Raw genomic sequence first — 16,435 nt, 5'->3', positions numbered from 1 at the left:
GATGAAATGCAGAACAAAAGGGTATTTCTGGTCACAAAAGTATAATTCCCATGTAAAATTGAGCAGTAAGGAGAATGACACAAGATGAAAAATTAAAAAGAAATTGGACTGCAAACTCAGTTGTTTTAATTTTTTTGCTGCCTTCCAATATGGAGAGTTTTTGCTATTTCTCTTGATAAACTCAGGCAGATGATATTTCCCTTTTAAGTCTCTGGCACACTGCAATGACACATAGAAAATAATATTTAGCAGAAAAGACGAAATACAGAATGAAGACTTCAGTGTAATGACTAAACCTCATGACTCCTATGGTTTTTGTGAGATACAGATAACCTAGAGGATTTTAGACTGCTGTAGCAACCAATTTCTTCTATAAAAGAACTGTCTTTTTCACACAGTGCTTTCTGAGTAACAGACCTGCTGAAAAGCTGAAGCAATCATAAAATGGCTAAGTTCCATGATACAAGATGACAAGACCTTTGCCTCTCCTGGAGTCTTGTTAGATTCATAAGCTGAACAAATGTGTTTTAACTAAACCTCCAATCAAACTGAATTTCTTTATTTAACAATATAGACAGTGGACTGCAGGGATTTTCCCTTGTGCAGTAAGTAAAATATACAAAGCTTTAGTCTGCATGAGGAAGAATAGGAGCTAAAAGAACAATTAACATTTCAGCACATAATACGCAAGAAATACACCTTTGGGGAAACGTAGGCTGATGGCAATCTGGTTTTATCTCTGCAGTTTCTCCTTTGGTATTTGCAGGCTCTAGTTTGATATTCTAACTTCTCAGTTTCTCAGAAGCAGTTTCTTTGTTTCTCAAACAAAGCCAAAGCAAGACTAAGACCAACATCATTTGTAAGTCACTTGCTTTGAAATACACCATTTTAGTCTTTCCCTTTTCCTGTTGTTGCTTTCAGGAGGTTTGTGAAGACTTGGTTGTTAAAAGTCAAGCAAAAAGTCAAGTAGAAAATTACATCTATGGGGGAAAAAAGTCTAAAAAGCTAAAGCAGTAGCTAAAATAGTTCTCTTACACTACTTGTCAGGTGTTGCCTGTAATAAATTACAGATGATCAATTGTCACATCAGAAATGTAGGAAAAGCTAATATATCCCAGAGAAATCTACCATATTAAGCTGCCTTTTGAAGCACTCAATTAAAAAAAAAAATAGCTATTTTTATTTTCTACTAGTTTTTGTCTCAGATTAATGAGAAGCTGTTTTTCTCCTTTGACGTTGCACTGTGACCCAGAGTCATCCCAATCACTGCTAATAATTAACTGAAGAATCTCACTTTGGGGACTAATGTGTCAGAGTATGTAAAACTGTTCACTTTCCCTTTTAACTAACCTGATTGGGCATATCAGGTAGAGTTAGAAATAGATACTCAATCTCGTGGCAATTTTTGGAGTCCTAGTTGGCTCACCACTGCTAAATCAAAAATATTATCTAATTCTGTGTAGGAATTGAACTGGCTGACATCCCAAGCCAGACCAGTGTTTTTGGTGAGGAGTTGCCCCTCGGCCCCAGACCTTGGAGGGCATTTGTTTAAGTTTATAACAGTTCCTAAGAAGGTTGTCAGGGGTTTTAAAAACTGTTTATGGTAAAGCTTTAGAACCCTCATTTCCCGTTGGTTGCCTCAATTCCCAGTTATGTCATCCCTTTTCTCCTCCCAATTCTGGAAAGTTCTTGTATCCTTGTACCCCCATTGGTTCATGTTCACCGCATTGTTCCACCCATCCTACCTTATTGGCCCCTGCCTTATATTACTCCTCCCTTGCACCACTCTTCCCTTTACCCACTGGATTCTCATCCTGGACCCACCTCTCATCATCCCTTATAAATACCCTGGATTTTCCCTCAGCCTTGTCTTCAACCCTTAGCTCTTACAGCGTATGCATGTGTTTTGGGCCTCGTCCCACATTTTCTTTTATGGTTATTGAAGTATTTAGTTCCAGAGTTGTGGTGTGGACGTGTTCCTCATTTTGCCACCTTAGCCCCGATATCAGGGGACCCTTAGAGGTTGGTTGGGGAGACTGCCCTCGAGTCTTGCACCTTAAGTATTAAAAAACCCCGACAATTCTGTGTTCAAACTTGTCTAGACAATCACCCAACACAGAAGTCCCCACAACATTTCTATTCCAACTACATTAATCTATCAACTACTAAGACAGACTGAATCACAAAATTATCCTTATTGGAGGGAAACAGGAAAGAAAAAGGACTTGCTAGTGACAATCTTAAACCTTTTGATCAGATTTTAAAAAAAGCTTCAAAAACCCCCCAAAATTAGGCCTTGCAAACACAAAAAAAGTAGTAAGAAAAAAAATCAAATTGCAATGAGAGCCAGATCCAATAATTTTATAAAATAATTTAATCCAGACATCTCTCAATCAAAAACGTCAGTCAGTAGGATTCATAGAACCATAAAAACATAGAATTGCCTCAGTTGGAAGTGATCCACAAGGACCACTGAAGTCCAACTCCTGGCTCTGCATAGGACCACCCCAAGAGTCATACCATGTGCATGAAAGTGTGTCCAAACACTTGAACTCTGTCAGGGTCAGTGCTGTGGCCACTTCCCTGGGAAGCCTGTTCCAGTGCCCACCCACTCTTTGGGTGAAGAACTTACATTCAGTATAATTCTTATATCGAATCTCAACCTTTCCTGGCACAATGTCAAGCCTGCTTTTGTCTTTTTGCCCCTTCCAATCTAGTTTAACTATTGAGTATTAGGTTCTTTCTAATTTCTACTACTTTTTATGCTTTTCCAACTCCTTGGACAACCTACAGGTTACAGGTTTCAAGCACTGACATCCCTAACATGTTTTTGGCTGATTAAAAGGCAACATTGCCATGAGAGGAGGAATATGAAATGGAAGTATAGAGGTAGCCACTGAAAGTGGACCCTAATGTTCTGAGGGAAAGCTGCCTTATGGACACGCATAGCTTCAGGAAGCACCATTCTTCATTTTATTTTACTTTATAGACTAAATGTCATGCAGAAAGTAAATAGAATTCTCAAAGTAAAAACTAACTCTGAGAATCTGGAAGACAGCATCTGCATGCCGCAGAGCTAGAGAAAGATCTTGTCATCTTCAGGGACTCCTGAGTCAGCTTCCCATTATGCAATTCATTAAAATTACACTGTGATAGCAATGGACCATGGAGTTCCAAGATGTCTCCATGACATTTTTCTCTGACTATGGTTTCACTCATTTTCAGTGATCTGCCTTATGCCCTTCCCACCCCAGGGAATATTGTTTCTACTTTGACAGGGGTAAAAAACCTGAAAACTAAAGAGACTTTAAATTAATGGAAATATACAATACACTGCAAATTGGTCACAGTCCTTTAACCCTTCTCTCTCAACAGTTTAAATTGCCTTTTACCTCCTACGAACACTGATGCATGTAAAACTGCCACCTTCAAAACAGTATTCCTTTATAAGGAAGCAATTTAAATGCCTTTTCTTCATACAAGGTACCTGTAGCGTACAGAAGTCTGCAAGGGTCAACTTCCAAAATCATAAAAATATCATGTTTGCCTCTCAGCTCTTGACATCACCTTTGCCATCTTTGTGTCAAAATACAGCATTTTGGTATAATTCAGAGCAACTACAAGCCACTTTATTGACAATGCAACCTACATTTCAGTGTTTTAAAGAACTACTTCCCTGTCATCCTGAAGCTATTTAGGCAGCAGATAAAAAAACAAAACAAAAAACAAAACAAAACAAAACAAACAAAAAAAACCAAACAAACAAAAAAAAACAAAACACCCAAACAATTCTGTGATTCACACAGCCAGCACTGGCTCAGGATCAAAGGGAATTCTGATGCCACCACTGGGAAAAGCCACATAGTGAAAGCCTACACCAATCATCAGAGGCCCACCAACATCATGTCTTCTCAGAAATGACTATGTTTTGCCCTTACAATAGCTTCATTAGCTGATGTGTATTAAACTTCCCAGTGAGGACAGACAGACACTTCTAGGAGGACAGAGTCACTTTGTGACTTCTGTGCATGCAGCAGTGAAGGCATCTCTGTCATCATCCGACTTCACAGCCACTCCATGCTGGCAGCCCAGGTGCATGGCACAATCCTCTCAGTCTATACTGCTTCCCCAGTTCCACAAAGTGTTCTGCACTGACTGGTGTTTCCCAAATAGCTCCTGAAGCTATCTCTGGCTTGTATTTCTCCCTGGCTTCCACTTTTTGCTGATTAAACTTCACAGTGACCACACCTGTGTAAGTGCAGCTATCCTGTTATAATGTCTTCAAGACATCCACAGAACATTCAAGTACAAACAGCACAATGTAAAGGGCTGGCTTGCCCAATATTGTCTTTGAGGATTTGGAAGTGTCATTTCAAAAGAGACAAAGCGGTTGGGAAAGAGAAACCATGTGATTTTGGTAGTTTGATACCTACTCTCTAACTCTCCCTACCCCAAATACAGGACATGAGAGTTTCAGGTACCTCCTGCTACATATTCCAACCAGATGCAATCGTTTGATTCATGAGGCTCACAAAAACAGCACAAAGGATAAACATCTATTGCAGAGCACACAATACAAAGGTAAACCCTGACATGGACGCATTAATTAATTAATAATAAAACTGGCTGTTGATTTGAATGACTTTATGTGGAAACAACTACTATGAAACATTAATGTGAGTGCATCTGGCTTAAGAGCAAATCTTCCATTTGGACAAGCCAACGCTTTTGTCATATGAGAAGCAATAAGCTTGTCAGAACAAGCTAATGGGAGCAGCATTTGCTGGTTCACATCTGAATAACCAGTCAGTACAGTTACTTGTGTTTTGGGCAAAGCTGTTCCACAACTCCATTCATACCCTTGCATTCCATAAAGCAACTTATTAAGGAACAGCTGACCTGAAATTCATCATGGCTGACTCCTTTTTCTAGAGAACAGAGTGAGATGATGACACAACATTTCAAACAAATGATACTTCAAGTCTTGAAATTTCAAAACAGGGCCTACAGTTGCTTACTCTGGGGGCTATTCAGTATGGTTAACACAAAAAGAAAATTAGGTTTACACAACAAATTAAGATCTCAGCATTCAGAACATGTGAATTATCAAGGCCAAACCTTTCTAAACCATGTCAGTCAACTTTCTGCTAAGAATAAGCAAGAATATGACACTGCATAGGATGGATTTAAAAGAGAACAATGTCCATAGTTGTACTGATTTTACCAATAACAAGTAAGATCTCTATACAGCTTTCTGCTCTCAAAGGCCTTTGAAAAGGTGGGCGGGCATTTCTGAAATGTTATTGTATATTAGTAATTAAAATCTGGAGAAACCTGAATTTGCCCTCAATATATTAGCTCAAGAACAAGCAGCATCACAACAGCCAAAAAAAGATGATAAATGAGATAATATTCAATGTGTGCTCTCACAAGTTCAGAGCTAATTTGAAATATAATCCAGTTATCTCTGTATTGCATTGCAGAAACACCTCAAAAGGTAGAAGATATATATCTAACAACACTGCTCAAGACAGAGGGAAACTGAATTCTAATATCCTGATTCTGAGCTCCCTGCATGGGCTAGATGGTCAGATGTAGCTAATTAAATGCCCTGGCAGAAAGCTTATCTCCATTGATGATACTTGTAAAATTCTTACAGATCACTTGGTCCAACATTTTGTCCCTTTGTTCATTATGTGTTTAAAACTTAAAACACTAGCACTTCATCAATCAGGGCCTGACACAAAGTGGGTACAGCCTTCAGATTTATATACTGAACTGGGAGTATAATGGAGTACCTTCAAATTAAAGTGTCTGCATGACTGACTTTTCAGAAAAAGCAGTTTTCAAGGTTCATGGTTGCTAAGCAGTATCATAGCTAACAGCTTAATATGCTTGATTTTTTCTCTATGATGTTGATGAAGAAAGAATCTTTAATAGTAAGTCCACCAAAATTACTTTATCCAATGTATTAAACTGTCTAAACTAGATGCAGAAATATTTGAAAAGCAGCATTTTCAGCTGCTCTAAGATGACGATGATGACAGGCACTGTCACTGAGCTCCCTTTTACACTTGCATTTAGCTCTGAGGATACAGAGTAGGAAAAGTGGCTCCTTGACATATACAGAGTCAAATGGGAGCGACAGAATCCTCATCCATTTCACAATGATGGTGAGGAGAGTCAGTATTGATTAAATTCATGTTAGTGCTTAAAATGCAACATGCAGCTAAAATCCTGGAGGATTCCTTCTCTCCACACTTATGGCAATACACAAACCATAAATACTACTGAAGAATTGAAAGAATCCTCTAGATCCTCTTGATGAAAACTTGCTGTGACATTAACTTGCCAAAGAGTTAGTTCAGAGAGGTTTTTGAATAATTTCTCTTAAATAGAAAATAGAGCCAACATGAAAAATAGAGCCAACAAGATAAAAGCCCTTAATGAATTTCACCTTCTTCATTTCTCACTTTGCAATTTAAGTCTTTTAGTGGAATTTCACAGGATATCAAATACTGATCTACTGCTGTTACAGTTGCAAGGAATGGGCTAATCTAGCCTAATTTAGGAACCTAGAAGTCAGGTTTCTACTCTGAAATACTTTTCTTGCCTCTTCTTATTTAGTCAGTGTATAATAAAGCTTTCTGCAACAGAGTAGTTTTGCCAAAACAAGTATCTCAGATGGATCACCCTTTTCAGATGCCAGTTTCTTCTGGATGGCTGCCTGGACAACTTTTAATTAAAGTGTGAACAAAGTACCACTACCATGCTGTACTCACTGTTTGGTTTATGGAGTAAGCAGAACACTCATGCATCGCTTAAAATTTCAGTAAAATACCTTGCTAAATAAAAAGAGAGTTTACATAAGTTGGGATCCTTGTAGGATAATGCCGACCCGCTGCAATCTAAGATAAACAAGTCATTAATGTTATAGGAATTGCCTATAAACAGCTAATAAGGCAAATTATTTGTTAGAGGTTTTTCTTTGTTTAAGAAAAAAAAAACAAGAAGTTGGTTAAGCTGATTCTTAAAAAGATAGAAACGCAACATGAGAATGAGATACATGCACCCCTAAGTAACCAATTAATTGATACCATACATTAATATGCCTTCTAATATGTTAATGCTGCATTGTTGTTTACCTTCATATAAGAAAAAAATTGCTCCATTACACCATGACTTTAATGTTATCTCAAATGTTAAGTCTGTGTGAAAATCTTGAACTCACAGAATCTGTATCAGCAGCAAAGTAAAACCAACATAAATAGCTCCTGATGAATTTTGAGCTGACTGCACTTCAAATGCATTCTTTGTATTCTGTTCACTTGCTTCTTGCCTTGACTTGAAGCTTCCATTTAGAAAAGTGAGCTTGTTTCTTTCTCTGTTTTGAAGTTCTGTAACTGCCTGTCTTGAATGGAATTCATCTTGACCACAGCCACAAGTGATATTCATAAAACTGACCTCTCTTTGTAAGGGAGACCATAAACATGACTTCTAAATTTGTGTTGGAAATAGATTAGGAGAACATGATATGGCGCAAAAGCTATTGAACAGGACCCAGAAATAATGAGTCCATATAGGTTTTGTCTGCAAACCATACTGGATTCATGTTTCTGCAACCCTGGCTTGCAAAGGACAACTTGAACACTAATTTTAAAGTGTTGCCAGTAAAGCAGAGCCAAAAGAATTCAGCATATCACAATGACCTACAGGGGATATTTATAATGAATACCCCTGGTAATCTCCAGGCCTAAGACTTCCTAGGATACAAGAGTGTCCCTCAATGCTTAAAAAACAAACCAAAATCTTTTGCCAGATTCCTGCTCAGTACTCCCTGGAGTCATCCAGATGTAGGTATAACAGTTTTCTACTTAAGGAAGATTATTTTCAGTAATGAATGTTTAAAAAGCCCACACAAAATATTACAACAAAATAAAAAGCCAATGGGAAAAGTTCGGTATTATGCATTGCATTTAACTTCTTGCATTATCCTGTAGTAAAACCATTATACAAAAGGGAGCTTCTTGAAAGACCAGTCTATCTATTTCTAATCATGCAGGAGTAACAAACAATGAATTTGGGGCTGATAAGAAAAGGACTGAAGAAAAAAGCTACCTAAAAGAAATTACTTTGCTTTATTTTATGGTGAATTTAGAAATAAAGCTAATTTATTGGTTAGGGATATAGTTTTTCCTAACAAAAAAAAAAAAAAAAAAAAAAAAAAAAAAGATTTAATTGATATTTTTCAGTTACCCTTTTTGGTTGATATTTTGAATTTTGTTTTTGAGAGAATTTTCTAAGAAAGCAGAATTTGCGGTTTCCATTTTCTTTTCCTTCAAGCTCATAACTCTTTTCATAAGAATATTCTGACCATGTTGTCTTGGAAAATACTGTGTTTCATTAAAAACTGTTTAACATTCAAAGTTGTCTTAACATCTAACATCTATGTATATTTTGCTTGGAAGTTTTGAGCTTTCCTACTCCTGTTGGATGCTCACCTGGTTGTGAAATCCACCTGTCTTGGGTTACAATACAGGATGTGACCAAAAGCATGTATTCTATCACCATCTGTTAAAACCAGGTGGGGCAGACATCTTTCTTTTCCACAACCCATCCTTCCTCCAGGAAGATATCTTCTGTTAAGGGGCCACTGAGTCCCACTGCATGACTGATAAAATTACATCATCCCATTGTGAGCTACTTCACCCAGGGGGAGGAGCCAAGCCTTTCCTATCTAGATAAAAACTGAGATTTGGAACATGAGAACAGCTTTTTTCCTCTGGATTCCAGAGGAAAAACAGGTCCTTCTACATCATCACTGGACCTTTGGAGGAAAACTGCACCCTTCTACAGGAGCACTGCTCCAACAGAACCACATCTGTCACTGCAGGAGGACTGCAGCAACCATGTAATGGGACTGCTGCCAACACCCTGACTGACAGGGTGTCAGGTTGGATTCTGACTCTGTCAATGTTTTGTTGTTTTGTGTTACTCTATAATTTTAATTTTCCTAGTAAAGAGCTGCTATTCCTATTCCAATATCTTTGCCTGAGAGCCCCTTACTTTCAAAATAATAATAATTGAAGGGAGGAGGTTTACATCTGCCATTTGAAGGAAGACTCCTGCCTTCCTTAGCAGACATCTGTCTTTCAAACCAAGACATGGCCTTTCTCTTATGCAATTTGTTTTTTTCCTAATTGACATGCTAGGATCTTCATATCAGTATTTTAAAAGTAGATTAATGTTTTCCATACTCCCTGCAATTATAATGACAAATTGTTTGTGGAGTTTACAAAAAGCTTCGAGGGAAAGCTGCATAAAAATAGCCACTGAATTGCACATGAATATAAAATATAACTTGTTGTACCTAATCAGCAAGAGACCATGTAATCACAAAAAAAGTGTTGGAATATTAATTTCTCATTAATGTGCTGCAGTGACCACAGTTTAAGATCCCAGCACAAAAGTGGAAGAGGAGTCCAATCTAAAATCAGACTGCAGCTTGTTCACAGCACTGGCAAGCAGGGTCTTTTGGTATGCAGCCCTGAAAGGACAGAGCCCAGGAGGGCTGGGTGATCTTCCCAGAGAGCCTCCTCCAGGTGCCACAATGGTCTATTCCAATCTGCAAGGAAGCAGGCAGGCAAGGCACCAGCGTGGCTCCACAGGGAAAGCCTGAACAAGACCCAGTGCAAAATGGAAAGAGATCAAAGATGGAAATGGAGACAGGTTACCCAGAGAAGCTGTACCTGGCCAGGGAGGGATGGGGTTTTCAAAGCTCTGCTGGCACTGAAACTTATCCAGGGTGGATGAAGGATAAGAAGAAGGGTCTCTACAACTACAATAGCAGTGAAAGCCAAGGGAAATACAAGTTTACTGCTAAAATGAGTGGGTAACCTGATGAAGGATACTGAGCGAGCTCAGAGGCTCAGTGCTTTCTGGGCTTTGGCCTTTAGTGTCAAGGTTTGCTACCCTGGTCCCTCAGCTCAGTAACAATTTAGGGAACAGAGGCAGACAAAGGCTGAATTAGGGATTAATTGACACTCATGTCCATGGGCCTAGATGGGATGCACCTAAGGCCGATAAAGAAGTTGGCTCATGTCTTTTTGAAAGGCTACTGGTTAAGAACTGAAACACCCGATGTGGTTAACCCAGTAAAATAGTCATATTTGGAGATATTAAAGACTTGATTTGGCAAGTGCTGAGCAGCCACATCTAACCTTGACACTACCTGACCTGGAAGAAGAGGTAAGACTAGATGACCTCCAGAAATCTCCTCTCAGTTCTTCTGTGATTTTGTGATTATGCCCATTGCATAACCTACACATTTTAAACACCCTCACTGCTGGCCACTGAGATGCTGCTACCTGCAGGAAAACAAGATTTCAAAATTTCTCCCATGCACATTGAAAAATGCAGATGCATCAAAAAGTTACAGATGTATCTACCCCACATGAAAACCTTCAGTTATACAGAAGAGATTCACAATTTCATTGATGTAAAGAATTGCTTCTGTTGTGGTGTTAGGACTGCACATTGACAGTGTCTAATCATTCCAGGCATCCCTACTGGCATGAAAAGAAAGCTCTTATTTTCAAGTGCTGTAACACACAACCCCAATATATTTCACTCCAAATTTCATCATATAATGAGTCTGTCAAAATCCCAACAGCATACAGATTTTGAGAGCAGAGGTAGAATTACAGTGTAAGAAAAGCATCACCTAAAGCTTTCCCTGGAACAAAACAATGCTTAATTTAACACCACCTATTGTAGTCAATGTAATTGGGAAGGGTGACATTCTTACTGAGTTTCTCATTTGAAGGCAGACAGAATCAACTATGCAATAAATTCAGTTTGTCTCAGGTCTCATCAGTTTATTTGCCTTGCTGTTATTACTACATATTGCTAGAAGCAGAAAATGAGGTAGAGAACCTAACTTTGCTTAATATCAAATAATCATGGAAAGAATGAAGACAATATTATCACTTTATTTAGAAACAAAGACATAAATAAGACCCATTCTTTAGGCTTATGCCAGTGGTCAAAACAGAACTTTATTAGGAGCAGGACAGTTCTTTAAGCTTATGGAGTCCACTCATCACAAGAAGCTCTTAGCAAATTTTGTTTGTTGGTTGATCTGCAGGTTAACACTTTTTTGAAGAAAACCTGAAAATATATTTTGTTTAATCCCATCTAACAAAGATAAACACCATCAGCATTGAGGGCATTTTTATACCATTTCTGCATCATCTGTGGAAGTTTTCTTTCAGCTAAATCTCTAGCAAACAAGCACCCATTTGCAGGAGGAATACAACTGCCCTGGCACTTCCTGCCCAATTTTCTGTAAACAAATGTGGCTTTTCAAATCTACGTGGTTAACACTGAAAACAGTGATAGCTATAAGTTTTGAGGAGCAGCACCTGGAGCATCTCTCAGAATCAACAAGACCCACTGATTTAGAGTTTACATCAGTGGGAAGGAGAATACAGAAACAAAATTGGTATACAGCAACCAGGTTACTGGAATTTAAATTATTAATTTTTATGTTTTTAGTTACCTGCCATTTTTCTCTGTGATGCACTAACATTTCTTGTTACTACAAAAACAAAGTTTATTTATGAATTGCAATATATCTTCTTCTACATTCTTAACATTTGTTCATTGCTGTAGTTCCTTTCCTTCTGCATCCCGTTACAAATACTGACATCTCCTTTCCTGTACAATCCTCAGCCACTTTTGTCTACTTTTCTGCCTTCTTCTCTTGTTCCCACATGCTTCCTCACACATACTCACCTACCTGCATTCCACCTAAATACTTTGAGCTTCTCTTCATATTTACATGCATTCATTTACTCTCAAAGCCATCCAAGTTTTCTTTATTCTTCACATAAGACAAACCTGACTTAACTTTCTTTACGTGAAAAATGAACAGTAATGCAGCAGTGAATGGAGCTTCCATGCTCTAGGAATCATCTTTACAACAATCCATACAAAAAATAATTACTAGGAGAATACTATTCCTTTTTTGATACCCAAGTACTTCAGAGTTACTCCTAGATGTTTCCATACTTTCCAGCTCCCCAGATGACATTTTAAGAAGACACTTAATTTCAATACTAAAATAATTCATCATTCTCCACTATAACTAAAGCAACATTATTTTCCCTTTTCTCAGCAATGGGAAAGCAAGGCTTGCTGTATTACTGAATGGCTGCACCAGGCAATAACTCACTGGGTTCATAGTTTAAGTGACAGGACATCAACTACCTTACAAGGTCGATGACTCTCTCCCTTGGAGCAGTGCTGACTGGCTCATCATTAATCATTATGATCTGATCTCCTGGTATAAGCTTTCCTTCAGAGGGGCCGCCTGCAAACAAATGAAGAAAAAAAAAAAAACAAACAACAAAACAGCACAGGTTAGCAGACCATTGTAAATGCACAGACACACTGTTGTTCACATACTACAAGTGCTTTTCTTCAGCTAATGACATTTTTACACTAACACTATTTCTGACCTTACCAGTATTCCCTCACCAGGAAAATCTTGTGAGCTAGGGGTTTAGCAGCTTCTACTGAAGTTCAAGTTGTAAACCTGTACGTAACCACCTAAATCAAGGGCTCAGTTTTCTGAAGGGCCAAAAGGACCCATAAACCAAAAGGACCCATAAACCCAATGCACCCTTTAAGCTGTGATCAAGCTCCTCTGATATTTTGTAAGATCACCCTGAGAAGGATTTCTTTTCCTGTGAATAAATGATCCTGTTTATCTATTCCTTAGATCAGGAAGGCTTTTCCCATGGTAAGTATACCAGGTCTTCCTGGTTGCAGCACATTGTTTCCTGTCCCAGGCAAAAATCACACCAGAGAACATTTTATTCCTCTTTCCTATGAAGCATCACTTTCATATTTGAGTATCATTCACAGGTCTCTCCTATGACTTTTCTGTTCTAGGCAAAACAGTCCTATTTTCTTCAATTGGAGGTGGCAAGCTTTTATACCTCCAGCTCCTTGAATCTTTTTTTCTGATGGATTCCTACCACATGAAGAACACAGGTGCATCCAAAAAGCATTGCCACTTTCAGTTAGACATGGATATTTAGCATTAGTCTGAATAGACAATCAGTAATACATTCTGGCACTGCTGAAATGCACACTGAGTGCATTGTATTTTATAAAATGCACATATTACTTTGTTTTTCAGCACAATTACATGCCCAGAAGATGTGACACAGTTCCTCATGTAAAGATATATCCTCTCTAGTCTTTGTCTTTACACTCCGCAATGATACATTAAAAACCCCCGAGTTATAGTACCACTATGAAGATAAAGTCTTAAAAGAAAAAGTTTCACCATCAAAACCAATTCATTCCACAACTGAGCTATTGCTGATCCTCCCCTCTCTTTGCTTTGAAAACTTTACTTCACTTCCATATCCCATGTAAATGGATATAAATCTATGTAGGAGAACATTGTCCTGAGCTCATATTTCCTCCTATTCACTTGGAACAAAACATAGCAAACACATTTTCCAAATTTTAACATAAAACGACATTAATAATGCCAAGTTAGGAGAAATGAGCTGTCTGGATCTGGTTCAAATATTAGTTACACTGCTCACTTCATGTGAAAGCAATACAAATGTAATCAATGCACACACGTGGGAAAATGACATCAGAACTCCACAAAGTCGATTTTGCCTCTCTTCTGCTCTCTGTGGGGGTTCTGGAGTGCATATTGAACAAGAGCAAAGTCAAATCCCTGCCCTTGGCTGCAATTTTACATAACAACTGAACTTTTAAGCACAGAGAGCAGGAGCCTGTTATCTGGGAGACAGATTATCCCAGGTCTGGTCTCTCATCACTTCAAGATGATCACAAACCTCATTAATTTTCACTGCAGGTAAGATGTTTAGGGATATCTTTTGACCTGGCTTTTAACCATATAGTTATACAGATGCATTAATTAAAGAAAAAAGTAGCCAGCAATAGCATCATCATTTTCAGAAAGAAATACTGTTTTTAGAAACCTAGCTTTCCTTGGAGGGTGATGGTAAGAATGAAAAATATGCAAGTTTTAATCTCAGAACTCAACATACCTCTTGAAAACACTGATTCAATGGTAATGAAGGCGACAGCAAACCAATATAAAGATACCAGGGAGAAGACCTTCTTTCCTTGAATGAAATGGGTTAACTTTTTTCAGGCAAACACTAGTAATGGCTCAGAACAATAACTCCAAACTGTCTTTTTGCCAACACATTTATGCAATGTTCAAAAATGAGTGTGAGGAAGGAAGCCACTGAGTAAGACAAGACTTAAAAATCACATATAGTATTTGTGATTACTTTGCCTGCCTGAATATTTCAACAGTTCTCAAGTTTGTAGCTGCATTTCATCTAAGTAGGCTAAATCAAAGTTTTCTTCTGGGGTCGGGTGGGGAAAACATACCTGGTGTTACTGAGCGCACAACAACTGGCTTTTCACTACCAGCCACAAACCCAAATCCTAGCACAGGATCCCTCCTCATTTCCACTTTCCGAGGAGCTGGAGGGGTTATTTGGCAGCTCTCTATTCGAGGGTCTTCAAATGTGGCTGATTGTGTCATGTGACTGTGAAAAAAAAAAAAATATGGAAAAAGGAAAAAAATCATTAAAACATGATTTTGTGGTATCTACTTGAGCCAAGCAATTTATGCAACGATATGAGATGAATATCTGAAACGATCTCACTAGAGGAACTAAAACACCAACTTAATAATTTCCTATTAGATTTTCTTATGCATTAAGTAATAATGCTGCTGGCAGGTCTCAAATAGTAATCAATAGTATCAGGCTTTAAAGAGGCCTATTTTTGACAGCACATATTTAATCATATACCATATATTAAAGAAAAATAACCTGACAATAAAGCCTTCATCATCTGTGCTTGAATTTTTCATCCTTCAATTTTTGGAAGGGGAAAATAATAACAGTGATCTACTCATAACACAAAACACAACAATTAGAGTTTGTCAGCCTTTTTAATAAAAGGCCACACATTTTAATTTGGGGATCTAGCATGTTAAGCAAATTTCTGACCTGAATCCTCTCCCTTCCTAAGGCACCCATAACAGCTCTGTATGTGCACTTGGATAAACTATCTGAAATCACTTCAAAATGTTACAGGGCACAAACAAAAAAAAAAGAAAATATATTTATGTGGAATTACTAAAATACTTTACTTTCTTCTATGGTGTTATGACAAAGCCTATTTATTGTACGTAGAAGAAAAATTCTTAGGGCTGGAGGGAAAGATGTTGAGTTTTCAAGCAGAAAATAGAAAGGATAAAAGCTATCCAACATCACATATCCATGAAATAGGTAACAGTTTAAAGATTTTAAATTAATGTTAATAAACACTGGTGAAACATGGTTGATGCTGTACACAATCAGAACCAAAACATACTTTGCATTTTCCACCCAATGCCTGGAGTCCCCACTGAATCACAGCTACCAATTCCCAGTGCCAGACAGACAGACAGACAGACCACTCCAGCGTCATACCACAAACACTATCCATTGAACTCATGTGCTTCAGGAAACCAAACTACCACTGCAGGCAAAAAGCAATATCTGGTCAGCACAGTACAAAGATGGACTTCAGCTCATGGCATCAACTTATTGCAGTCCTGAGAGACCTCAGATAATATTTGTTTTAAGTTGCCTGACCAAGAGTTAACTCTTTTTTCACTTTCAAGAGAGTGTAAATCTGCAAGTGCTGAACTAACTCTAGCTCAGGGTAGATGAATGCAGTAGACAAATAGAGGGAGCCAAGTCCCAACCCCACCTGCAGAGAGGACACAGGCTCTGAGAAAGGTAACAGCCAGGTGCCCAACCCAAGAACTCTGAAATGCACATCAGAGAGGCAGATATCCCTATAGCACTAAGCAGTATTATCCGTTAGTATCCTCATAATTAATTAACAATATGAAATTCAAGCAATTTTCACATGTTTTTGATACTTTTACATATGACATGTTATAACATGAGAGTTAAGGGACATTCTGTGCAACCAGCATTTTTGCTCTCACCACCTGTCCCTTTTCTATCTGCAAATACAACTCCCTGAAGAATTCCAAATGGACAGTCCATAAAGAGAAAGTATCACTCAGAGATCTCTTTTCAGCATCAATGACATGCAAAAACTTCTCTAATCTTTCCCCAACACATATACCTGGGCATGACAATTTACTTTCTCTCCATAGTCTGCTTCATTACTGATACACAGAAGAGCAGCAAAATCTCAGTAAACTCTCAGTGGGAGTCTATTTCTGTTACTGGATTTTTCTAGGGCTTTTCTTCAAAGAAGCTTTCTATCCCTATCACTAAATTCAGTCTGCCTAAGAGTAACATGCTCTCTTTTCATGCATATGATCAGAGGCAGCAGAAGC

General features: G+C 38.2%; 1 protein-coding gene across 1 annotated transcript in view; it reads right to left on the bottom strand.

Annotated features, from left to right (window-relative positions):
• The window catches only part of FRMPD4 (FERM and PDZ domain containing 4), a 110,604-nt gene that overhangs the window by 51,522 nt on the left and 42,647 nt on the right, over positions 1 to 16,435 (bottom strand). Inside the window, 2 exon segments of the mRNA XM_062515113.1 lie at positions 12,271 to 12,373; positions 14,455 to 14,615. Coding sequence (XP_062371097.1) covers positions 12,271 to 12,373; positions 14,455 to 14,615 — 264 coding nt within the window.

This window comes from Cinclus cinclus, chromosome 2 (assembly GCF_963662255.1).
Source record: "Cinclus cinclus chromosome 2, bCinCin1.1, whole genome shotgun sequence".
NCBI lineage: Eukaryota > Metazoa > Chordata > Aves > Passeriformes > Cinclidae > Cinclus > Cinclus cinclus.
This window is presented reverse-complemented; position numbering and strand designations above follow the sequence as displayed.